Consider the following 25,190-nt stretch of genomic DNA (forward strand, 5'->3'; position numbering starts at 1 on the left):
CCTTGAGCCCAGATTTATGTGACAGTTTGAAACTCAAGGGTTGAGGTAGAGTTTAAGACGTGTTTGGCAAATAATGAGAAATTTGTGGTTTCTGAGTCCTATTGGACTTCTTCACCCTTGGGAATCCCTGTGCGGGCACCTGGAAACGGACCCCTGTTCACAGTTTCAAGTGGAAGTAAGTCTGGTTTATGGCGTGGGATTCTCTTCTGAACCCTGCTGTTGAGGGTAGAAAGTCCTTGACGATACTGCACTCCCGCGGATGTGCTGTAGATGTGCTTGAGAAACTCTCCCGAGGTTGTTATTTTCCGTGATAGAACATGGATATGGTTGAGATTCTAGTTTGGTACATCGTTGGCGACAGATTGCTTGCTTCGATCGCTCGTCTTTTCTCATTTTCGTTCTAAGAGAGGTTGAGCCTGATAGCGACTCTGGAAGGCTCAATACGTCTTGGGTCAAAGATAAATAGGGGGGTTATATCTCCGTTATTTTACTGCTGGCGGATGGGATCTACTTAAAATATTCCATCGATCATACAAAAGCAGTGCTCTCGCACGTTTACGCCTAGATCTTCGGATGGAATACCCCCAGCTTATCCTGCTCTTGGGTGGTTTGTTTTGATCTCTTGGTCATCTATTCGTTATACAGTTCAAGGTCTTTGGGAAGTCAACCGCAAACACAATGGCTTCCAGTCTTCCCAAACTTTCGGAGGCCCAATTGAATGAAACTCAAACTGTGAGTCGACGGTGGCTTTGTTGTTTACCTTCATGGCCTTTCCTACGTCTTGAAATTTGCTAAAGGTGTTGTTTAGTACACAGAACGTACCCTGACGATATCGTGTTGCTGTATCACGGCGGTAACGATGATTCTCCGTACACTTGGTCGTTACTGCTTGAAAGTCAAGAATGACAGGGAACGAATTAGCACCGCGGGACATTTCCTCGGGCTTGATGATGGTAAGTAATATTTCCATGCAAAATATTATTTATACACCCAGTCTACTGCAGTTATTCTAATCACTGAACATGTAGTTTTTAATTTCCTTGCGTTGGTAAGTTGATTCAGGGGCATACCCTCTCAAGTGGTGTCTAACTATGTTCTCCCCCATCAAGGTGACCTTCTATGGTTTAAGCGCTTCGGTATTTCTTGGTTAGTGGCGCAAAATCCCTCGATCTTTCTTACACCATTCTCTGATATGCGCAAAGCCATTGATCGTGGAATGGGAGTTCATTTGGAGCAAGTAATAAAAATTTATGGACCGGAGGCAGTTGATCGGTACAGCTTTGTTAGTATAGTCGTTCTGCTCTGTCATTGACTCCCAAATGGAGATGCTGACTTCGAGAGGCAGGCTATCTATTTATGCGCATTGTTCTACAATTCGACGCTTGGTTTTGTGAAATTGTCTGTACTCGCCCTCTACCGGCGCATCCTTACAGGACTGCGATCCAACAGGTTATCAGTTGCCAACTGGATCATCTTCGTCTTGGTAGCAACCAACACGGCAATAAACGTCTTTGTTGCAGCTTTTCAATGCAACCCGATCAAACGAGCTTGGAAACCGACATCCGTGTCTGGCACATGTATTAATGCCAGTGCGTTCTACATTGGAAATGCAATCACGGGGATCATAACCGACACGCTGGTCTATCTTCTTGCCATTCCAATTGTCAACCCTTTGCAGATGGAGCCTAAAAAAAAGCTGTTTACACTTGCAACACTTCTCGTTGGAGCCTTGTGAGTACCTCGTTTTCGACGCTTTCGAACTCCGTTTCGTCTTACAAAATAAACCTCTCTCACTGCACCCAATATACTGAGTTAATTCTGTCGAATAGCGCCGTAGTTACTTCATGCGTCCGCCTCGCATTTCTCCCAAATTTGCTCAAAGACCCCGACATCACCTGGGCTATGGGAGTTCCCATGGACTGGTCAATTGTTGAACCAACCGTGGGAATCCTCGTCAGCTCAGTTCCTGCCATTACGGCTATACGCCATCTCTTCACTTCCCGAGAGTATGGGACGGGTTCCAGTGCAACAAAATCACAACAATCTGGCCATGTGCAGCTGTCAGATTTTCGGCCGGCAGGTGGATATATCAGCAAAACCAAGGTTTCTGGAACATTCAAGTTTCCGGATGAGGATAATCGCAACGCTGACAACGACAACGATAACGACAGCGAAGAACACCTTGTCCGAGGGGTGTCTAACATGAAGGGGATTTCGCGTACGACAGAGGTACAACTATCATATTCCACAAGGTAAGTTGGCCCCCAGAAAGCTGATTCTCAGCAGGAAGGGACTGTTGTTAGAAGATGGATAACTAATCTTCTGTTCGCTAGTAAAAGGTAAAATCTCGCAATGGGAAGGGAAGAGAGGGGAATTATGCTTGCGCGGATAAGTCATTTTATATACGGATGGGTTTTAAAAGAAGGACAAGGAAAAGGGAAAGGGTAAGATATAAAATCTGTCAGAATTAGATTGAAGTACTTGCGTTACATTCATTCTTTTATCCCATTGTTGATGAAAGAGGAGTAACGTTACCTCTCTCATCTTTTCCCATTTTAATTCTATTCACGGCCGAAAAGAATTTTTGAATAGATGACCCAAAGGCCATCTTTCGTCTCAGCTCTGTCAGAACAAGCAGGCGTTGGGTGGCGCTCTGAACTCTCATAAGTGGGACGGAACTCAGTAATCTTATTTTATTCACTTTTCTCCCCCTTTTCTTTCCCCATGGCTTATATTAAATGGGGGGAGATTTTATGTCTAATCAAAGAAGAAAAGGAATGCTTTCAGATTAACTTATCATCCGGAGTATATTAGCATGCTTTCTCTGTTACACATTTTCTGAAGCCTCTTACCGATTGGCTCTGCGATAGTTACCAATTCACAACTTTGTCTGGTCAAATTCAGACAGCAAGCAAAACATGCTAATTTTTGCTTGCCGCCATGGCGTGGGCCCATCAGTTCATACTTCTCTAATAAATGAAAGTTAGACAAGTCATTTTGGACGTCTGGAGGGTTCCTGGCCTGACCCTTCGTGTGAGGTCAGGGGGCACACTACTGGATGGCATGCTTCATTGATAGTTAACTTACTGGCTCGAGTTACTACCACGCCAAAGCCGTGCAATAATTTTTGCCCCCGATCCTTTGCACCAGAAAACAGAACACGCAAACAATAGATAAACTAAATGCCTGCATATATACTAACCGGAACAAGATGCAAGGCAGCGCGTATCAGAAGAATAACTACTAGGAATCTAGGTAGCTCTGCCATTAACCAGGATCTCATCTCATTACTTACCTTTTAATCTATCTGTATCCGTGGACATTGCCTGTCAGTGTATCATGCTATCCTCAATCGAAATTTCAAGTGCGACATGGTCTCCTGTAGTTTGTCATCATACAAGGCTTTCGTTGCTTTGTTTTACCTTGCGAAAAAACACGGTTCCCAACGACAGTTTTACAGAGAGATTGATTCTGCCAACCAAAATCCAATAATTAACCTACTAATTAATTCCACATCTCCCTGAACTTCTGGTTGGACTCTTCCTGCAAGCAGTTTGAAATCTTTTCCACACACTACAAATTTTCCATCCCTTGAAGCCATAGCGTCTTTATCCTCTGTCCAATCGCCTGCCTGGGAAGCATTGTCGTTATTGCCATCGTCACTTTTCCTCAAGCCAGCTGTCAATTAACTACCTCCTTTGCACCATAGAAGACTTATTGAGCAAAAGCTAGACATCACCCTTGCGAATAGTTGCCGCTATCTTTCTCGATAGCGCTAACCGGGCCCTAGAGGCTTAGTAAGCTACCGCTCACTTACGAGGGCCCGCCAGCTCAACGTAATCCGCCATCTCAACGCGATTATTTTCAAAATATGATTATTTTTGCAAATCCCTGTTCTTAATATGCAATAACCACCCAACGTGATGTCTTCTACATATATTTTAATAGAGAATAAGATCGCAGATGCATTATCTTCAATATCCGATGTTGAAAATCCCAATATTAAAGCATTGGCGCGAAAATTTGAAGTTCCCTACTCCCGGCTGCTGAATTGTTATAATGGTCGCGTCTCTCAAATTGAATGAACCCCTGCTAATCGACTATTATCATCTGGCCAGGAAAAATCACTCTGTTTCTATATAGAATCTCTAGATAAGCTAGGCCTACCTCTCAATCATTTGATGATCTTTGGTGCTGCCAAATTTCTACTTGCGCAGAGTCATACCAATCTCACCACACCTCCACCCGGGCTTGGAGAGCACTGGGTCAAAAGATTCCTTCAATGTCATCCAGAGTATAATGTACGCAAGCAAAAGACCATTGATATACTGCGGAAACAGGCTCACCAACCTTCATTCATTCTTGATTGGTTTAACTGCTTTAAGGAGATAAAAGAGAAGCATGGGATCCAGGACTGTGATGTCTACAACTTTGATGAAACAGGGTTCAGAATAGGAATCAGCTGTGATCAGTGGATTATAATGCAAGATCCTCAGAGGAGAACCTATGTTGGCAGTTCAAATAACAGGGAAACTCTTACAATCATTGAAGGAATTGCAATCAATGGCTTTACTATCCCTTCTTTATATATTCTCACTGCAAAGCAGCTACAAGAGTGGTGGACAGATGAAATAGAGAAGAATGCCATGATAGCTACATCTGACACTGGCTACAATAATGATCAGATCTCTTTTCAATGGATTCAGCACTTTCATCACTCCATCAAAGCCTGCATCAAAGAAACCCACCGTCTGCTTCTATTAGATGGATTTGATTCTCATTGCACCCTTGAATTTATGACTTTTTGTGACAAGCACAATTTCTTCATGCTATCACCTCTATTTGGAAAGCAATGTTCAAGGTTCATACAATCAAGCAAGGATGGAAAGCAACTGGCCTGGTTCCATTCAATCCATCAGTTGTCCTTAATAAATTACATGAGTTTGAATCAACTCCTATGGAATCTGAGGGGTCTGTTTCCACTGACTCAGAGACCTGGTATACTCCTTCCACCATACACCAATTCAATCAATATAAGTGGAAACTGGAGGCTTTGGAGGAGGATGACAACTATGACGCGGACTATATTTATATTGGGTTACAAAAACTTTATAAGGGTAGTATTGCAATGGCCAATACAGTGGCTCTTTTGCAGGAGGAGCTAGCTCAAACCTCTGCTGCCACACTGGCTCGAGAACACCGCCTCCACGGCTTGCAGAGGGTGGTTATTAAGGGAGGTGTCATATCCGCAAGCTACTGCCGCAAAATGACGGCAATTAATAAGAAGGTTGATATGGAGGAGGCATTGGAGAAATTGCGGCCAAAATGGAAGAGGGTTATGAAGGAACTTAAGAGGTATTGCAGAGATAAAGGCATTTATGTGAATGCCACCAAATTTACAAGGAAATCTCAGAGATAATTCATTTACACTATAATCTACTTGTATATATAAAATATAGAGCAATTCGTTGAAAAATTAGCTGAATGTCATGGGTATAGGCAGGCAGTAACGTTGAGATGGCGGATTACGTTGAGCTGGCGGGCCCTCGTAAAGAGGGCCCGACCGGCAGGTTGCAGGTGAGCGGTAGCTTACTAAGCCTCTAGGGCCCGGTTAGGGTACCAGTGGCCGTCACTACCCGCAAATATCTCTCTCGGAAAAGCATCTCAGACACTTGCAATATTTCTGGTTCATACCAGCGTGGTGAACAACACCAAGGCCACGTCGTAAAATCAGGCCCTCTGAGACAAAACGCCTCCTCAGCTCTACTACATTCTCCCCAAATTCTGATGACGCCCCGCAGATTGGAATCCATCCACTGGAACTGTGGGATCAAAGGATTTCATAGATGCTGGACTCTGCGGTTGCTGTGTCCCACATGCCGTCTTCTCGAGACAAATGGTCTTTGCCCTTTTTGCCTTTCTTCGCATCATTCGGAGCGCCCTTTTTTTGGCCTGCTTCTCCTTGGAGAGCTTCCAAACTGGGGTTCACAATTTTCCACTTTTCCTCCGCGTTTTCTAACTGGGTTTTGTAAAGTTGTCACAGGTCTCTTCGCAGGCACTTCAGTCGTGATTGAAGAGGAGTGCTGGAGGAGCTCCTTGCAGGTGTAGTGAACAAATGAGAAAGAGTTTTGTGCATTGGTAATTATTGAAGACCCCTCCCGCGTTGACAACGTCAGCCGTGCGAATGGTTCTCGACAGAGCAACTGAGAGATCGAGCGAGTTGTCAACAGGAAATTCTGGTTGTTTGAAGTTTGATCATGGAACTCCACAGGAGCCTGCAGTCTTCGCTCCTCGAGAGTGAGGTTACCCCGGCATCCCCCTTGATAGATCCACAATAACATGCCACTGGATGCATAAAGGCCAGAACCAAACGCGCCATCGAGACCACTCGGAGCAAATGGGATGGGAATCAGTGAAGCCATTATAGTGAAATCATTTGCCTTTCTTAAGAGTAAGAAACATTCTCCCCTCCGGCGTATATTCCCATTCATTTAGCACGAAACTGCCGTTTTATGCTCTACGTCTCCTTTACACTTGGTTCACCTAGATTACCTCATTCTTACTCATCTGGCCTTTTTGAGGAACTATCTCTGCTTGTGAGAAGCAGTTGTTCCCCAACAACACCGTCATCGACTTGCCCCAGTGTAGTGAATTTCGTCAAAGACGATTCTTTCTGACTCAACATGACCATGAGCTCACATTTGCCGGTGCAAGGAACTATTTATCATTTTAATATAATTGAAACTAGAACATGATTTCGACGGATATACTTATTTCATATTACATCTATAAAAGTTTTGGGCGTGTTTTATGAAAACACTGTCAGAATAGAAGTAAAAACAGGAGCACTTTGAACATATATATAAACTAATATAATTTAAAATATACTTTCTTGATTGAATCAGGAAAAGAGTTTTTAATTTCAATGTCTGAGACCGAAGCAACCGCCTGGTTATTAAAGTCTATAATTATTAGTTAAATCAGAATAATTTAACTAACTACAGCGTACAAAAGTAATTTACTATTTTTATTATATAGACATATTTACATTTGCTTTCCATACATCAATTTTTTTTTTCATCCTGTTTAAATTGTATTATTTATAGACTTATTTCCCTTGCGTTTTACACCGTTAGTTAAAGTTATACATTGCTAAAACAATTAATTTCTGATCGGAGGACTTCCGTGGAGCGCAACCGCGTTTCCGGGCATTCTTCTCGAGCGACGGGTCGGCCTTGTTCCGAGCGCCTCCTGAATGCAATGCCGCAACCCGCTCACTATCGGGGCCTCGCGGCGCGGGGAGGGGTAAGGTTGCCCCGGCTGCTCGGGAAGTCAACTACAGAGTTTACGACCTCCCCCTTCACAGTCTGCTGTATCTACCCTGGAAACCATCTGATAGTTATCCAGGAACAGCTGAATCACATCTAATTCTAGGGGAAACAGTGCTCTAACTCACACATAAATGTAGTTAACTAAATATAAAAAAAGGAACTGGCGGTCGTCTTATTTTACACTGTCCTTGGGTAACTAGCTAGCTAGCTGTTGCTCTGCTAACTAACTAGTTAACTCGTTGGTTCGGGACCGTTTCCCAGCGCGAGAAAGCTCAGGACTATCCCCAAACTTCCCCACATCAGATGAATCATTAACTTGTTTAATAGTAGTAGGTATAGAATTACGGAGCAGGACCGGAGTCTCATCAGCAATTTCGCCTGACCATGGGGAATTGGCAACACAATGACCAATCGTCTGCTCCCCTGTTAAGTGGTCCGGCCAGGAGGGTCCCAGTTTTCATATAGTCCTTGAGTTTCAGCTGGAGGGCATCAAAAGCTCTTCTGAGAGGGTAACTCTGACTCTCCCTCTTATTACATTTGTTCAATCCCCCCCGTTCCTGTCAGTTGGCGAACTATTTTATCATTTGTTCTATTAATTTCTCCCTTTTTGGGGGGCGTGACGGGGACTATATAGTTAACTAGTTAGTTACTGTTGGGACAGAGCCGCAGATTAACGACATCCAACTGACGTCATGGACGACTGGCAAAATCATCTCCTTTCGTCTTCGATGGATGAAAAGCTGAGGCACCACTCTCCAGAGTCAAGTTCCACCTTGCAGGAACCTTCACCGAAGCGCAGCGCTGAAGCTGCAGAATTCGATGGCTCTGATGGAAAAGTAAATCGAAAAAGATCGGCCAAAGCATGCCAGTCATGCAGGTCACGGAAAGTGAGATGTAGCGTCAGCGACCACGGCGTTCCGTGCTACAATTGCAAACTTGATGACGTCGAATGTATAGTCCCAGAACGCAAAAGACCAACACGAACAACCAAGAGGCAGTACGTTCTTAACTCTGTCTTTCGCAAAAACAATGGAATGGGTGCTAATCAAGAGCGCTTATTGCAAAGGCGTTTCATTGGCGCAGTGATATCCGCAGCGGTTGTGCGTATGGGCAGAGCTTCTCCTGACAGTGGACTCTCTTCGCCGGGAAGTGTACCTGAAACTAGCCATGGCGACTGGGACAAGGGATTCCAAAGAACTCTATTGTCTTCACCGAATTCGTCTCAACAAAACGCGACCGAAGAAAACTCGGAAATTGCGGATAATCCACGGCCATTGTCAGATCTACCGCCATGCGACGATGAATTAGCTCGATGGTTCAGCGTGATGCCTCCCCGAGTAGTGGATAAGATGTTCAGTTATCTTCAATCCGTCAGCCAAAATGGAACCCTTGAACCATATGGTGAATCTGACTCGTCACACAGTGACTCAACAATGCATTTGCTTCCCTCAGGCTCGAAGCGGAAAAAACGCTACGGTACAATATTATCCCGCCGAAAACCTGTCCGAAACTGTGTGGCTTCCCGGCCTCCAGAATACCCACCACAGGTAGTCAGATTGCCAACACGAGAATCGCCACCACGAGAGTTGCCTCTATCATCAACTCAAGAACCAAATGAAGGAAGAACGCTAATCCAACATTTGCGAGATGACAACGCTGCTACGTGCAGCAAAGAGAAGGATCTAGAGGAAGCTATCCACAGAAGCGATAGCCAATTGACTAAAAAACAGTCTCGACAATCGGGAGATAAACACTCGCTAGACACGTGTAGGGAGCCTTCTTCTGATCTAAATACCAAAGCAACCTCCGTCCTTACCCCGCCTCCTGAGCATTATTGTGCTTCGGCTATGAGCATGCAGGCCTTTCAACAACTCGAAGCTCTACCCACGAGCACCCACAAAGAACCATATCCAAACCAGCCAACTACAAAGGGAGGAACACAGCAAGAGACACTGGTTGCTGGAAACGGTGGACTCGGGGGCGAATTTCAGAGTAACTTTGATTCCATGATTAATTTATGGGTTGGGGATGCATTCGACGTTTCAACATTCCAGTTATGAAATGTCTTGCTCTGGTTTGTTTTGGGATATTTATGGCGAAATAGATGGCTCTTTTTTATTTATTTTATTTTATTTATTTTATTTTTGCTGCTTGGCAATTGGATCTGTGGTGTTCTCAAGGTTGTTTTTGGAGCGAGGAAACTTCATTTTAAATCATTTTTCATGGATTCTGCATGTTATGTTATTTCCATTTATTCACCTAACAGAAAGAGTGAAAAAAAAAAACAGCTATATCATCTTGCCACCAACCTCTTTCCCTCGGAAACCTCACCCCCCTTACAAAAAAAAAAAAAAAAAAAAAAAAAAAAAAAAAAAAGAAAAGCCAATGATTAAAAACAAGCTGCCTGTCTTGCCATCACATACCTTCATTCGCCACAAGGAGTGGTTGCCGGTAGTCGGCGGCTTTATCAACGTATTCTACCAAAGCGCCGAAAACCGGGGGGAGATGGGGGTTTAAGACCAATAAGCCGACATGCCTTGGCAGCCATTTATTGCCAGGAGCCGGACGTGGGAGTTAGTAGAATGCTACGAAACTGTGACAGCGTGCTACCCAGGCAGGTTTGGGTGCTAGCTAGTCGATGTATACGGGGACCATTTCGAGGTTATTTCACTTTAGCTTAACGCCCTGTGCTGAAAGCACTGGACGAACTCGACCTTGTTACACAGTACAGCTTCTTCCAGAGCAACTTTGGCAGCCCAATCTGCTCCAGCCTTATCGACCAGTGTTTGCAGGAATGGGAGCGAGCATTGTTTAACAGCTTCCCGGATATGGTCCGCTTTAATCACCGCTCCATGCTCGATTAAGAACTTGGCGACAGTTTCATTGTGTGCGATGGCAGAAGTTAGAGGGGTTGCTTCTTGTGAGTCGCAAGCGTTTATATCCGCACCTCTGTCGATGAGCATGGAAATCGTTCCCACAGAACAGGCGCGGACAGCTACGGAGAGCGGTAATATTTTGGGTTTTGTTTCGTTGAGGAAACTGGCGCCCCGGTCGAGGAGAAAAATGGCCATTTCCACATCGTTGTTAGAAAGGGCTCCGGTAAGGGGATTCTTGTCTAGACTGTCCAACCGCGCTGGCACACCTCTGTCCAACAACCTCGTTGCCAAAGACAGAAGGCTGTTCTTCGCTGCACCGCAGAGAACCGAGTATCCTACGTAGGTCATATCATCCTCATCGTTCATATACAAATCGGCGCCATGGCTCAGGAGAAGCTTGGCTATCTCCATGTTGTCTACGTAAAACGCGATCAGAAGAGGTGGCCACATGGCTCCCCAGTCATTGAAGTTGACATTAACGCCAGCTTCTAGGAGAAGACCCACGCAGGATCTAAATCCGCGATCAATGGAACAGATGAGGCTATATCCTAGCTTCTGGGTGATGAGATCTTCCTTATTAATATCATCATCGCGATCGCCGTCAGGCTCCGTCATGGATTCATCCTCGTCCAACTTGGCAATCCTATTTATGTTATGCTTTACGACTGGGAAAGCCAGTGCTTCGGTGAGCCGACTGATGACGTGCTCAGGAGGTACAGTTTTGAGGCGATCTCGGACAATTGCATTCCAGTCCTCTAGAATTCAACAGATAAGTTTCCGAGAGCATGATTGATGGCTGAGCATGTGTATAACGTAACAAAGGGCCTGGAAAATAAAATAGATATAGATATAGATTATAGATAGCTTACTGCAAACCAAAAGACTGGCAGAGACAGTGTGTTTCCAAACTACATGCTGGGGTGTTCTCCCGGATCTCCACGCCATGAAATACGGATTGATTGCATGGCCCAGGATAAGAACCCGAATCTCCAGAGGAAGGTCCTGGAAGAACATATTGTTTACTTCTTTTGTCTGTTGTTTAAATTGGCGGGGAGTTGAGGCGAGGGTTGTGGAGTGTGGTACTTCTCACGGTGGTTAGATGGGAGGGTAAGTTAAGTTAACATTTACTGCAGAATTCAACACAGCCGCAACAGTTGGCAGGCTTCAACAAGCTGTATTAGGCTGCGATTGCGGCGGGATTGGAACATGCGATAGATACCTAATTGCCCTTGAGTGGTTGGAGTCATGATGTAGCCGCGGGATAGGCAGCGGGGTCAAGATCGTCTAGACACAAATGCGATAACTAGTTAAACTAACGTGAAGCGGGGCGGGCAACTTCTGGTTCAAACAAAAACTTTGTCAGCCTCACAGGTTGCCAACCCTAAAGTAAATCCACCCCCGGTCAGTGGTAAACATCAATTATCAAATTTTTCATACTCTGTCAAATCCTCTTTCTCAGGCAAAGCGCTTTTCTCCACACCTCTTTACGACCCCAATTGTTGTTCCGCGACATTGTTGGCTGGCGCCTATCTGCTCTAACTATCTCGTAAAACCTTACAAGCGCCCCCGCTGCTCGTTTTAGCTGGGGCGTTTCGACCGGTTTGCTAGACCCACTGGCCGTGGCGGTGCCTAGTTTGACTGCTCATATTCTTGTTAAAGATTCTTATAACGAAGTCCCCAGTCACTTCAGGTTATCCCTTGTTTGCTGGTAACCCGCCCTGCTTGCCAGTGGCTTTTCCTCTCAAGGGTGAGGGAATCGGACCTTTAGTTTCGGAGTCACAGCTTTTGTGGCTTTCCTATACCTCCTTCTGGCGCTTCAAGCCCCTGTTCTGGGGTCGTTCTTGAGCCTCAGCAGCTGTTTTTACCTTTTATCTTTACAATCTCCTGTACTGTTCTGGGTCATACCAGGCAAGAGTCATTGCTATCCACTACTAGCAAGTTAGTGGGAAATTAAGAAAAATGGATAATATAAAAGATATATCATCGGCTCCGGCGCCACCCCAAGTGGTCCATGAGCCTCCTGAGGAGGATAAGCAAGTTCAGTCACCCACACAAGATCAGAAACGTGTGGAGCAAGTGTCATCTCCTATTTCTGCAAATACGTCGTTATTTGAAGTTCCTGCTCCTCCATCTGCTCCTGATAGAGACGACCCCAAGCTACCAAAAGAGGAGGAAGAGGAGATGTTTCACGCCTTGCAAAGCATATTCCAGAGCGTGGAAGAGGAAGACGGGAGCTTTGGCGTCAAAGGGTTGTTGAATCCTCTGGATGAAGTGGATGGAGAAGCTTGCTGCGGCCAAAGGAACCTCAATATTTTGAAGGGGGTGATGGATAAACTTGGTCTTCTCTGGAGAAGCGGTTCTACTTACATGACTCGAGCTGCTGAGGTGCTAGCGAATGGATGTCGAGACCGTATGTTTGCCAGGTGTTTAGCTTACGGGTTAATATGAGTAATGATGCGCCATTTTGCTAATCCGGTGGATAACGGCAGCTTCGTGGCGGGTACCGTATGGTCAAAGTGGGATATTGGAATTCTTTCTTCGGATTATTGCAACAAATAACGTGGATGACGATATCTTGCTACATTCCTTGCGACTAATTGGAAACTCCTGTGCCGATACGAGTGCGTGATTTAGAGTGAAACATAGCTTCCCCAACCCAGTTTCCCTGGTCTGACTCAAGAAACAAACAGATGAAAATAGGCAGCTGGTCGTCGATAAGAATTACACACTTCCAATCATCAAACTATTCCGGAATCCCGCGGTGCTCTATGTTGCTATACCCGTGATATACAATATTTGTACTGATTTTGGTCAGTAGGGTGATTTACAGCCGCACTTACCCCTGAATCTCTTTACCAGCCTAACTTAGGTTCAATAGAACCTGCACAAGCTCAAGTGGCAGCAAATGGCATTGGATATAGCCTCCTCTCTCTCCTTTCCGAAAGCCTCATCGAAGAAAATGCTCTGTTGACATATACGTTTGAACTCCTTGAAACAGCAACCGACCAATGTTAGTCAATCCGCTCATATTTCCCGTACTGAAGTAACCAAGAATCTGATAGCAGCAGCCCAAGGAGTTGCAAGGTCACCGGATGACACTCTCCCATTGATCATCAATCTTGCATCAGATGAAGATATAGATTTTAACCGTTTTGTAAACATAAGCAACTGCCTTGCTTCGTATTTGCAAAACGAGCGCTTTCAGAATTTAAGCATAATTGGCAGGTTTGTCGAAGGAGTGACATCCATCCTTCGCCGATCATACGATATTGCCCCTCGCGATCTTTCTCCAGAAGACGTTCAAATACTCGCACAGCTGCGGTTGAGACTCAACCAAGCGCTCTCAGACATCTCTGCCCTTCCGTTGTTCTCTCAGGAGTATCCTCTCAGCAGTAAACTCTCTGAAACCCTGCGATCGTGGCTTGAGGAACCCGAAGGCCAATTGCAGGTATGTGCCTGCGTCATGCTCGGCAATCTAGCCCGGGAAGATGCCATATGTATATCGATGGTTCAAGATTTCAAAATTCATGCACCTCTGATATCAATTCTCAATGGCAATACCATAGGCGCTGTTCTGCACCCCGTCCTAGGGTTCCTGAAGAACCTCGCCATCGCTGGCGATAACAAAGAGCACCTTGGCTCAGCAGGAATTATCAAAGCAGTATCTCGCCTCTGGGCATTCGAGAGCGTTCCCCAAGTCCAATTCTCAGCAGCCTGTCTCACACGCCAAGTGATTGTCTCCTCGTTCTGTAACATCTCCCGCCTGCTGGAACCCCTCTCCGCTGACCATGATTCCCCCTCAAATTCCCGCACGTATCTCTCTCTGCTCCTTTCCCTTTTTCAAAAAACCGACTCCACCCCCATCAAGATTGAAATCGGCCGCACGATCTGCGCGATATGTCGCTCCATAAGCCAACGGCGGCAGCAAAACGGAATTGACTTGGCCGTCGAAGTTTCGATCGTTTCCGAACGGCTGTATAAACTGCACGAGAATGTTGCGTTGCCCATTGGAGCAATGGTAGCGCAGACTGAGTGGCCTGTTGTGCAGAGTGAAGGGTGGTTTGCGCTTGCTCTGATGGCATCTACGCAATTAGGTTCACTGGCCGTTGTCAATAGCTTGCAGAGTATGAAAGTTTTCCAACTGGTCATCGACACAGTTAAAGCGGTTATATCTGAGGTGTCGATTGGGGAGTCGGTGCAGGAGAAGACGGAGCGGTTGAAGAAGTCAAAGGATCGGGACAATGCGATCATCCTTGTGAATGGATTGTTGAAGAACAATGTAAGTTTTGGATTATTGATTTCATTTTTAATGCTTGTTTTGTAAACTGATTGAGCTCGGAGCTAATCATTCAGTAGCCAATAACTCTCCCCAACGCAAGAAGGGAAATGCTCGAGGACCTCATGCGTGATGTTGCAGGGACTTATAAAGCGAGCTAGGTTAAATACCAGCGACAATAGTGCACCCATTTCCCCCCGCTTTTCTTGCTGATCAATTCATTTTATCCAAAGTACACACTGTGTACTGATGATGCATTTTCACTTGCTATTTCCCGTTTTCTTCGTCCTATTGTCTATTTCGCACTTCCCTTGATCTGCTAATGATGCCATAAGTGCATTCATATGGAGTGATATCATTTTGATGCTTGAACCTATATCCTTTGTCCTTGGTATATTGGGCGTATGTCAGTGGTTTGACGGAGGAAGCAGAGCGTTGCTTGCGTGTTTTGTATTTTACTGATAGTCCCTGAACCCCTTTCTAACATATGAGCTGAGAGATATTTGCATTGGTATATCATACATTTCCCCTGGTTTTTCCCATGTTTGCCTGTGCACCTTATCTACGAGCGATGGCACAGAGTGCGATTTAAGACTAGATTAGACAGTTATGCATAACAAATTTTGCCCCCTTTTGACCTGGTGGGAGAATATCGTGCCAAACTTTTGAGTGAAACGATGCAATGACTAATGTATCAAGTGGTGATGTAAAGGATATGTCTCTATGTATATTTATGTCCAAAATATAAATCAAGAATTATATGTGCAAAGAAAAGGACTCGCACCACGCCCTGTGCTAAAAGTCTTTATATAGGCTTCCCCTTCTTCCCCTCCTTCCCCTCCTTCATCAACTTCTTCTTCTCTTTCAACCTCTTCTCCATCTTCATGAACTCCCTAATCCCCACCGGAATCCCAGAAAACAAGTCATCGGCATCCTCACCTGCAATACCAACGCTCCAATTCGCCTCCGACCCACCCCCATCATCATCCACACTCAGGCTAGCACTCTCCACCTCCTTTCTCGGCTTAAACCGCATCTCCCCAGCCACAACGGATTCTCCAAGCACAGCTCCCTTCTTCCCCTTCCCCTTCCCCTTCCCCTTCCCCTTCCCCTTGCCCTTCCCCTTCCTCTTCGTTGCCTTCTCCCCCCTCCTCTTCGCCTCCCGTACCCTCTCTGCCCACGACTCAACCTCATCTCTATAATCGTCCCAGACACAATGTACACAGCCGCTCATGCAGCAGTTATCAGGCTCGTGGGGGCGGGGAGGAATGGGTACGCCATTTACAGTATGCCAGGTAGATTCCGGGGTGTCGGTATCGGAATTGTAGCGGCTAGAGTAGCCCGGTCCTGCAAGACGGGTGCCGAAGACTATGCTCATTCTTTCGGCCGGGGTGAGTTCGGGCGCCGGGGCGGGCGCAGGTGTGGGCGCGGGATGTTGGGATTGCGTGTTTGAAGGAGGCGATTGTTGCGATTGTAGATGGACTTCGCGCTGTGACTGTGAGACTTCTTCTTGTAGTAGAAGGGGCCGAGTGTGGTGGGCGGGATGTGAGGGATGGGTCGCGGAGAGGATATCTAGGTAGTAGCCATGCAGGGGGTGTGCCTGGAGAGGCTGCCCAGAGGTATTTGTGTTTGTTTCATACTCTTGATTCCTCTGGGAATGAACCGCGGTTTGTTCATGCAGCGTTGCTTTTGAGTGCAACAGTCGGCGCGGAGTTCGCCGTGATTTCCATGTACTTGGGGGGGAATAGATTATAGCGCGATGAAGGCAGCGGGCACATACGGTACCCTGTTGCTGGAAGAGTTGTCTGAGTACGAGGGACAGATGCTCCATTGAGGGAAGCTGAGTATCTGTAAAGAATAAACGAATAAATGAAAGAATAAATAAGTGAAAGAATAAATAAATGAAAGAAATTTACGATGTTGGATTATTTTCAGCCAGGAGTAACTAACTATTGGTTATTATGTCATCGTGCAAACAGTGCAAACAGCGATTGACAAATCCCGGCGAATTGTTGATCGATAACAACCGACGACTTTGTTTATGCTTCATACATCATCCAATACAGACATGGTAAGTCTAGCATACAACATCTTTCCAGTTTCTAATTTCCCGCTGGCCACTGACATACCTCTAGCTGTAGCGACAAAACCCTCTCATCCCTTCACCCCTCCCAACTCCACCGCATGCAGACGCGTCCGCCTTCATGCTCGATTCGCCTGCGAAGCGGCGCAGGTCCAATTCCTCCAGCGCAATCGCAGTCAACGCGTCAAACACTGCCCAACAGCCTCAAACCAATGGCAATGATCTTCAACCACCGCAGCGACCAAGTCGTGCATCCTTCCAGTCGCCAACCAGAGCCAGCCTCGCCCGCTCACACCCCGATGTTCTCTCCCGAGTCATGAGTCGTTCGCCTGCAAAAACCGCGCAACTAAGGCCAGTAAGTCGCGGAAGGGAGAAGGGTAGTGGTGTTGGTGGAGGCACAGAAGATGGATGGCTTGGAATCCGTGCAAGTGGGCCGCAGTCGTTGCTTTCTACCTCTGCAATTGCGACATCGACTGCGACTGCGACTATTGTGGCAGACCTCCCTATTCGCCAGCCAAGCATAAACCCTTCTTTGTCTCCGCGTCATAGATCGAGTGTTCCAGTGCCTCCTGTGGCGCAGCCACTCAGTAAACCCTCTCAACCACCGCGGTTGCCGATCTCTTCAGAGCCCTGGGCACAATTTTCCGCGCTACGGCCCGGCACTCGAGCTCATGATAACCTGGACAAAGAGTCGGGGCTTGTAAAAGAAGCATCGGAGGACATAGTTTCCGGAGAAAGACGTACTCGATCTTCGTCGTCGCCGGGGCAATTGAATGGCGAGCCCGAATTGCCGCCTACGCCCACCGAGTTGGGTTTAGAGAGGTTGCCTAATCGCCCGAGAGGGTTATTGAGCAGCAGTAGTCCGAGTTACCGACAAGAGAAGAAGAGGGAACGAACGCTGAGAGATGGGGCGAAAAAGCCTAGCCCTCTCAGACCTCGAGATACAGTACCTGCCGGGGATGGTGGTGGTAATGGCGATGGCGATGGCAATGGCGTTAGATCCCCACACTTTTTATTTCCTGAGGAAGAGGTCCCAGATGAGCCGGGGGAAAAGCAGAAGCTGCGCAATGCGCTTGCCGCGCAGCTCGCTAGGTTGAAAGGGGATATCGCAAAGATAGAATATGAATCTCAACGATATGAAATACCAGATGATTATCCTGCGCCAGATGAGGAATCTATCAGGAATCTAATGTAAGTGGCAGTGATACTCCCTTTAGGTGTTCAGAAACGTATAGCTGACAACTTATTCGAAAGCGAACTTCTAACAACCTCAAACCCTTCATGCGCACCCCCACCCCCATCTCCTCCTTTCCTGCCTCCACTTTCGTCTGTCCTCTCGTCCCTTCTACCTTTCTCCTCTGGTCGATTTATCCCCTCAATTGAACTGGCTGCTCCTCCTCCATCCCCTCCACCAAACAACCCTTTCGCTCTCCAGCAACCAGCAGATCTAACACCATACCTCACCCTCTTCGCTCCCCTTTCCCTCACCGCGCATACCGCTACGACATCTTCCGCCCGGAATCTATCAACCTCGACGCAAGAAACTCACTCATCTTCTCCCTTAATTACTCAAACACACCACCTCACTCTATCCGCCCCCTCTCCATTTCCTTCCCATCTCTTCCAAATCCCTATATCCCTTCAAACAAACCCAGAAACACAAACTGTTATCTCCATATCCACTCCAACAGAGCTGCAATCCACAGATCCCAAACAGGCTGGCATAATCAGTAGTGGTCCTAATATCCCTGCACCCCTTTCCTCATGGTTAACTGCCCGCCTATCAAACCCTCTTTTGCAACGAGATATTTCCGGCCTCTGCTGGGGTGTATCACGGTACTGGGAAGCCGATATATCCCGCGCGAAGATCTGGGTGCAACTTGAGGAACTACGTGATCGAATATCAACACAGAAATCACCCTCCTCTCAACAAGCCAAATATAGCAAAACAAAATCCTATTCCACCCACACACTCCTCCCACATCTCGGGCGCACTTCCTTCCTATTCTCTACCATCCCACAAAAGCCACGAAGCTCAATACACCCCTCAACACCAACACCACAACTACTAGTAATATGTCCGCTTACATTGGATTTATGGACGAGTGAGCCACAACTTGAGCCGGATATCAGCGTTTCTGTGCCTAAGTCAACGTCAGCATCGTCGTCTATGGCTTCGAAGAAGGTGGAGAAAGAGGCGAAGAGGGTTTTTGCGAGTTTTATGAAGAGTGGGGGTGAGAGTGGGAATAGAAAGAGAAAAGGGGGGCATGGATATGCGGCTGAAATTGATGGGGATGCAGAATTGCTTGTTAGAGCTGTAGAGGGGGTTGTTTGGGTTGTTTTTGGAGTTGTGTAGGTTTTGCATGAGAAGGGTTGGGGCTTAAAGGATTAGGGGTTGTATATGAAGTGTTGTATAAGGTGGTGTCTTGCTTTTGTTGTTCTATGCATGAATGCTTCTTGTAGCGTGGTGATTTTAAATACGCATTTTTTAAATTGATGGTTTTCGTAACGCGGGGGAGTTTTTTATTGCACTCCGCCAATATGGGACGGCAAGTGTATGCCAGATATTCCTTGACACATCGTGTTTTTAAACGATGAGGATGAGGATCGAGAGAATCTTTCTTATGTTAGATACTCAATGCGTTCTATCGAGATTCTCAGTTTCGAAATATCGATATACCCCATGCTGAGGATCTGGTTAAACTGGTTTTATAAAGAATCGCATATTATACATGTGAATAAGTCTTTTTCCCTTCAGTCCTCCCCTTTCCCAGTCCCAAGGACAATCAAAGAAATGGCTGATATAATGAAGGGTTCAAAAGGAAATGTAGTTGTATAGTGATTGCCATATCTTGTTTCCACTTCGTAGTTCTTTGATTGATCCACGGAGGAAGTTCATGCTTAGAATGGGAAAGCAATTAAAGGCAATATGAACTACGGATAGATAGCATGAATGCCATGCGCGGATCACTATAGGGATACAACAGCGGTATGAGTTCATATGTTTACAGGAGATATTACTAGGGTCCGGTGTAATCTTGCATGATAATCTCCGGTTTTCTCGAATCGTACAGCTTCTATATTTTCATTTTCTTTTAAACTCCTTCAATTTTAGGGGTTCAGGTCGCGCTACCCAATCATACCTGATGGCCGTCCAAAATTGGCGGTGGAACAGAGCCCGTTAACCTTCTACGTACGTTCCATAGATAGCATTGCAGAGCCAAGGGAAGAGAAAACACACGAATAGTGAGAAAGTGCGGGAGGGAGAGATAGCAAGAAAGCATGTCAAGGGCAATCCATCGTATCATTAAAAAGAGGGAAAAAAAGAAAAATGAGGTTTAAAAAAATTCATGTCGCGGAATTTTGCTCTATATTCCCCGGACCCAGCTTTAACAGACCACATGCAACAAAATTTCTTTGGTTTCCTCTTTTCCATTTTTTTGCCCTTTGTTTTTGTATATCACCCAAGCATTATTCGACGAACCCAAGCAATCCGCTCAGTCATGAGAAGTAGCACTAAAACAGGAGAGGAAACCAGCAGGAAAACAAAAGAGCAGAGGGAGAATATAAGGTAGAAAAACTCGGAAAGCAGATGATTGGCCATGGTTTTCTTCGCTTTCTTTGCCGGTTTTCCACACGCGCAAAAGAAGAGAGGGAGGCGCGATGGGACCTTAGGGGGAGAAAAAACAACTTCGGCGTTTATATTCGTTTCCTGTTTCGTCGTGTTCGTTTTCTTCTTTTAAACGAGAGAAAGGAAAAAGAAAAGAGAAGCTTTGATTTCCGTTTCTTAAAAAACTAAGTTTTCAATATTTTTTCTGCCCTCTATTTCTTCGTCGCAGCAGCCTCATCAGCCTTAGCCTTAGCCCTCTTCTCTCTTACGCCCACTAGTCTAGCCTCACTCCGTGCGTCTCTGAGTCGTCGATATGCAGCAGCCTCACCGGCTGGGAGGTCGTTCTTGCTGATTTCCGAGATGGCCTCAGCACGGCTGATGTTGCTGATTGGGAGAAGGGACTCGATGCTCTTAGAGAAGCTATCCTGGGCAGCCTTGATTTCGTCTGCGGACGAGTCGAGCTTCTTATGTTGACCGGCACGACGGGGGAAAAGGATTAGGCGAGCCTTGTACTCCTTTAGGCGGGCGACGTTGGCAGTGAGAGATTCAGTGGAGGCATTGACGCGTCGGTGGTCAACGGCAATGCCAATGGTCTGTGCCAGCTTGCGAGGAATTCCGGCTTCCTGTTTTTTTTTTTTTTTTTTTTTTTTTTGTGAGTTTTCGTGGTTCATTTATTTGGTTTATACAATCCAACTCGTGTTCAGGATGTCTTCGACATCCATCTGTCCGCAAAGGAGCCAATGTCTCAAGCGAGTATGAAACAACTAGCCCCAATTTGAAAAGGAAGAAAAAAAATCAACTGTCCAAGTACCCCAATCTCCACTCCCTTACTCATGAAAGAATATAACAAAAGGAACCCCATACCTTCAGCTCTTGAAGTGTGAAGCCACGGCCAGCTCTGACACGACGATTGTACTTAACAGTGGGGCATCGCACGATGGGTCTGAGCTTGTCGACTGGGCGGGGAGCGACGGCAGCAGCCTTCGCGAGACGAGCCTCCCGGCGACGGTGCTTACGACCAGGCTATATAAATCGGACGTAACTTGTCAGTTTTGATCGTTCATGAAATTCCATCCTCAGACCGATTTTTTTTTTCTCTCCTTTAATCTTCTTCAATGCTCACAACCTCTGTGGAATTTGGTCTGTAGTAGACGGATGGATGGGTGGCTTGGGGTATTCTCTCTTTTTATAGTATTCTCTTACCTGATCGAAGTGTACCCGAACGCGGCGAGCCCAGTCCTTGTGGAAATCTGCATACGAAAAAAAAAACAAGTCAGAGATATTTGCCCCTCTTTTATTTCTCAAATAAAACGTATTATCGCGAATAAATCGAATAACAGACAAACTTACGGTTTTTCGGGATGGTCTGGTTATGCTTGATCGCCTATATTATCCACCGAACAACATCGACACGGTCAGTCATTGTCTCTATATCTTCATCTCAGATCCTCCCAATTGGATCCTAAACAGGATACGAATTTAGAGAGGAGACAGAAGGACACGTACCATGATGACAGATGGAGACCAAGATGTCGAGGCCGGGGGTGGTTGGAGGTCGTTGCCGTTGGGCGCAGTTCGGGATGAAGTTGAGATCTTTCAGTGCGAGTTGTTTTTTTTGGTGTGGTTGGTCCGGCAGAGCCGCATTGGCTCGCTTAGCAAGCAGGCTTGGAAGTTAGCCCTAAAGTTTGCCCAATCGGGTAATGACCACGACATCGAGATTTCGTAAAATTATTCAACAACCCAAGAAGGGATTAAATAAGGAATGCTGGATCATAGAGACTATAAGGCTGAAAACGGGGATATTTGAGATGTTCATAATGACTGTTCATGAGCTTGTTGTGGTGTGCAAGACACCTACACAGACACAGCGAAAAATAGTGATGGCGATGGTATTTATGGAGGGTAAAAGAAAACTTCTTTCATACATTTGTTGCACTAACGGGCATTAATATACTACTAACTATCAACTATCGCCTACATACATTTGCTCGCATGCCTCTTCCACGTACAGTACGGAGTATAGTCTTCACTATTAACATCATCACCAACCGGCTCCAATAAACCCCAACAAACCCGATTGGAAGTAAGGAAGTAGAAGACAGGAAACTAAAACCACACAAAGAAAACGCAGCCCCTATCTCCAAAAAATAAAATCATAGACCAGGACGGAATCACTTCCTTAAGTCCACCTAGTCGTAAAGCACATCACAAAGACAGAAAATAAAAACATTTATCAAGTCATAATAAATAATAATAATAATCACACACCACACCAACCCACAGAATCCAAAAAGGAATGAAACGACAAGGACAGAGAGACTCATATCAAACCATCGCAAAAGTAAAGAAAAGAAAAATCGCAATCAATAGAGAAAAGAGACAAGACAAGTCACAAAGGAAATAAATTACCGCAAAAAAAAAAAAAAAAATCAAGACTGAATCCCCAGACCCAACACCTCTCCAACCTTCAGTTTCTTCGCCGCAATCTCCTTATCATTCCCATAACTACTACTCTTCCGTTTTTTCAAATTATCGCTTCCCCCCGCCCGATCAACACCGGGCTTCTTAACCTGCCCAAACAACTTACTTTGCAGAATAGAGCTGGACTTGGAAAGATTTGAAGACGTTATACTCGTGGGATTCTCCTGCTCCTGGCTGCTGCTACCACCAGCGACCGGGTAGCGACGGAGCATGCTGGTGGCCAACGAGCTGGCCTGGGAAGCGGGGATGTCCTCATCAGTAACTGCTTCCTCATCTTGTTCGGAGGCGGATATCGTGCTGTCCCGAGAACGGCGATCGCGCTCTTCACGGTTTGAGAGGGAGACGGAATGATTGTGGTGACGAGCGTCTGGAGTGCGCTTGTTGATGGGGGTGAAGAAAAGGCCTTGGGGTTCAACGGCGCGGGAACGCTGCGGGGTTACTGGTAATGAAGATAGAGAGTGGGTTCCACGGGAATGGCCCTGGCCCTGGTGCTTGTAGGAGCGGTTACGTGCTGGAGTTGAATGCACGCTGACATTCTCACCATGTAGAACTTGACCTGCCGCGAGCAGTGCGGCAATCGGATCCTGGCTCCCAACCGTACTGGCATGGCTGCGGGCACTGTCAGGGTATCGGGTCGCTGACGATGTCGCCTTTCTTTGCGGGGTTAGAAATTCGGCCTGGGGACTGGATGCTAATGATCCGTGGTCCAGCATGAGTGTGAAGTGCTCCCGGTTTTCTCGGATACGCTTTTTAAGACGACTGTTTTCTTCACAAAGCAGCTCGTTTTTGTCGGTTTCTTCCTCGATGACCCTTTTGGCCCGACGGAGCCGACGTTCGAGTGTGATGATCACATCCTCGAGCTCCCGGATTCGCTTCAATGTAGCGTCTGATGGTGGGGTTTTGGGAGACAGCTCAGGCGATTTCTCTACGCTGAGACCGCGTCGATGGCGATATTCTACGCTCTGTAAAATCTCGACTTCCCTCCTTGCGAGTTGCTGCTCTACCTCTGCTCGCTTGACCGCTTCGCTACTAGTGAGTGATAAGAGGCTATGTTGGAGCTTGAAATGAGCGGCTGACATGCGGGATTCCTGTGCGAAAATTAGGAGATCCTTTGCGACTTTACGTAGCTGCGCTTCATCTGCATTGTCGATATCCCTCGATGAAGGGAGATCATCTGAAGCTCCATATGCAACACATAGCGTTTGGTCAATGGTATCTGGTGGTGATGCGAGGAAGGGATTGGAATCTGAGCGGGAACGGCGGAAGGGAGTGGCCACATTGGCGACATGTTGCGATGATGGAGGAGGTGTCATGTCGGAGGAAACGGACTTCCGAAGAGGTGACCGCAATTTATCGGGAATGGAGGAATTTTGGTCGATTGCTGGCCGATCCGGAGAGGCAGATAGGGAAGCTCTGGAAAGAATCGGGGTGCTGGGGATTCTGATATCTGCGGGGGATCCCAATGAGCTCTGGGAGGAGCGCTCTGAAGAGCTTTTGGGCTTCATGACCTGAATCAGCCCCACGGGGAGAAGAGAAGAGGAGAATATATATGTGTGAGTCGGATTGATCAGAATTTTGGATAAAAATTTCGGAAAGATCCGCGGGTACAGGTGGTGAATATTTAAGCAGTATTGGTATGTGACGATGATAGAGAGCCACGTCACAGTCGCAACGACAGTAGTATGACGGGCTTTAGCAACTCGGAGCGGAACACGGTAGCCCCGATGTTCAGGTCTCTGCTTTCAGCGGACTAGAAACCAAGGAAACGGAAAAAACTGTGGAACAAGATGCCCAATCAATGACGACGTGTTTAAGAGTCAGGGTATATTTAGATAATTGATAGATGAATCACCACGAAAGTGGCTATAACCTGAAGTGGAAGACTCCTTGGGAAAACAAGGTTGGATAAAGGAGATGGGGCGGGCGAAGTGACAGGATTATCACGATTATTGTGGAAGCAACGGATGCAGCGACCCACTTAAGGTGAAGCAACAGGTGAGACAACGTCGACGACCAGAACTGGAGACGGGAGGAGCACTACGACTAGAAGAAGAAAAGAAAGTGGAGAGTGGAAAGAAACAGGATGGAGATATGTAAACATCAAGAGATTGGATGTTGTTGTTGGTCACAAAAGACGACTTGTCGGAGGTTGGAGATTGGCTTGGAATTGAGCCGCGAGTCAATAATAACGGGTCCCAAAGCGGAAAAGTGAGGAGGCTGGGGTCTTGGCAACCACGAGCCACGCGTAGGTCACGTGGAGTGGATGTCAGATGAGGCTTAGCGTGGGGTTGCCGAACCTTATTATGGACGCTAACCCCCAAATGGCTAGCGGAAACCCTTCTCTGGAAAAACAGTTGATCCCCCTTCTCAAGCATTGTCCTAATAGGGGAAAGTCCAAACAAAAGCTTCAACCTCAAGAGAAGAACCTCAGGGATGAATCTCAGGGAGATGAAGTATGTTCCTTGAATAATCTCAGCTCTCTGAACAATCTTGCTACAAAGACATCTCAGTTTCGGGACGAGTAGAAAAGAAG

The 25,190-nt window shown here is 46.4% G+C and overlaps 8 protein-coding genes across 8 annotated transcripts; 4 read left to right on the forward strand and 4 right to left on the reverse strand.

Moving 5' to 3' along the window:
• Nucleotides 1-859: 859 nt before the first annotated feature.
• PADG_01213 (uncharacterized protein) lies at nt 860-2,256 on the forward strand (the record flags this gene model as incomplete). Its single annotated transcript, XM_010758524.1, has 6 exons — nt 860-953; nt 1,029-1,048; nt 1,110-1,146; nt 1,203-1,282; nt 1,346-1,731; nt 1,830-2,256. The coding sequence occupies 6 exons, from the start codon at nt 860-862 to the stop codon at nt 2,254-2,256; spliced, it is 1,044 nt and encodes a 347-aa protein (XP_010756826.1).
• Nucleotides 2,257-5,830: 3,574 nt separating this feature from the next.
• On the reverse strand, nt 5,831-6,422 carry PADG_11226 (uncharacterized protein; the record flags this gene model as incomplete). Its single annotated transcript, XM_010759491.1, has 2 exons — nt 5,831-6,019; nt 6,042-6,422. The coding sequence occupies 2 exons, from the start codon at nt 6,420-6,422 to the stop codon at nt 5,831-5,833; spliced, it is 570 nt and encodes a 189-aa protein (XP_010757793.1).
• A 1,601-nt stretch (nt 6,423-8,023) lies between these two features.
• On the forward strand, nt 8,024-9,391 carry PADG_01215 (uncharacterized protein; the record flags this gene model as incomplete). The annotated part of the gene is made up of 2 exons (XM_010758525.1): nt 8,024-8,328; nt 8,398-9,391. The coding sequence occupies 2 exons, from the start codon at nt 8,024-8,026 to the stop codon at nt 9,389-9,391; spliced, it is 1,299 nt and encodes a 432-aa protein (XP_010756827.1).
• Nucleotides 9,392-9,746: 355 nt separating this feature from the next.
• Nucleotides 9,747-11,221, reverse strand: PADG_01216 (uncharacterized protein; the record flags this gene model as incomplete). The annotated part of the gene is made up of 3 exons (XM_010758526.1): nt 9,747-9,867; nt 10,041-10,962; nt 11,077-11,221. The coding sequence occupies 3 exons, from the start codon at nt 11,219-11,221 to the stop codon at nt 9,747-9,749; spliced, it is 1,188 nt and encodes a 395-aa protein (XP_010756828.1).
• Nucleotides 11,222-12,166: 945 nt separating this feature from the next.
• PADG_01217 (uncharacterized protein) lies at nt 12,167-14,644 on the forward strand (the record flags this gene model as incomplete). The annotated part of the gene is made up of 6 exons (XM_010758527.1): nt 12,167-12,617; nt 12,697-12,828; nt 12,898-13,017; nt 13,086-13,217; nt 13,276-14,486; nt 14,564-14,644. 6 exons carry the CDS (start codon nt 12,167-12,169, stop codon nt 14,642-14,644), a joined length of 2,127 nt encoding a protein of 708 aa, XP_010756829.1.
• Nucleotides 14,645-15,288: 644 nt separating this feature from the next.
• On the reverse strand, nt 15,289-16,314 carry PADG_01218 (uncharacterized protein; the record flags this gene model as incomplete). Its single annotated transcript, XM_010759058.1, has 1 exon — nt 15,289-16,314. The coding sequence occupies one exon, from the start codon at nt 16,312-16,314 to the stop codon at nt 15,289-15,291; it is 1,026 nt and encodes a 341-aa protein (XP_010757360.1).
• Nucleotides 16,315-16,524: 210 nt separating this feature from the next.
• PADG_01219 (uncharacterized protein) lies at nt 16,525-18,922 on the forward strand (the record flags this gene model as incomplete). Its single annotated transcript, XM_010758528.1, has 3 exons — nt 16,525-16,554; nt 16,625-17,757; nt 17,821-18,922. 3 exons carry the CDS (start codon nt 16,525-16,527, stop codon nt 18,920-18,922), a joined length of 2,265 nt encoding a protein of 754 aa, XP_010756830.1.
• A 1,466-nt stretch (nt 18,923-20,388) lies between these two features.
• PADG_11227 (uncharacterized protein) lies at nt 20,389-24,162 on the reverse strand (the record flags this gene model as incomplete). The annotated part of the gene is made up of 6 exons (XM_010759492.1): nt 20,389-20,799; nt 21,041-21,199; nt 21,380-21,426; nt 21,527-21,560; nt 21,683-21,769; nt 22,642-24,162. 6 exons carry the CDS (start codon nt 24,160-24,162, stop codon nt 20,389-20,391), a joined length of 2,259 nt encoding a protein of 752 aa, XP_010757794.1.
• Between the last annotated feature and the right edge of the window lie 1,028 nt (nt 24,163-25,190).

Source organism: Paracoccidioides brasiliensis, assembly GCF_000150735.1.
Source record: "Paracoccidioides brasiliensis Pb18 unplaced genomic scaffold supercont2.2, whole genome shotgun sequence".
Lineage (NCBI taxonomy): Eukaryota > Fungi > Ascomycota > Eurotiomycetes > Onygenales > Ajellomycetaceae > Paracoccidioides > Paracoccidioides brasiliensis.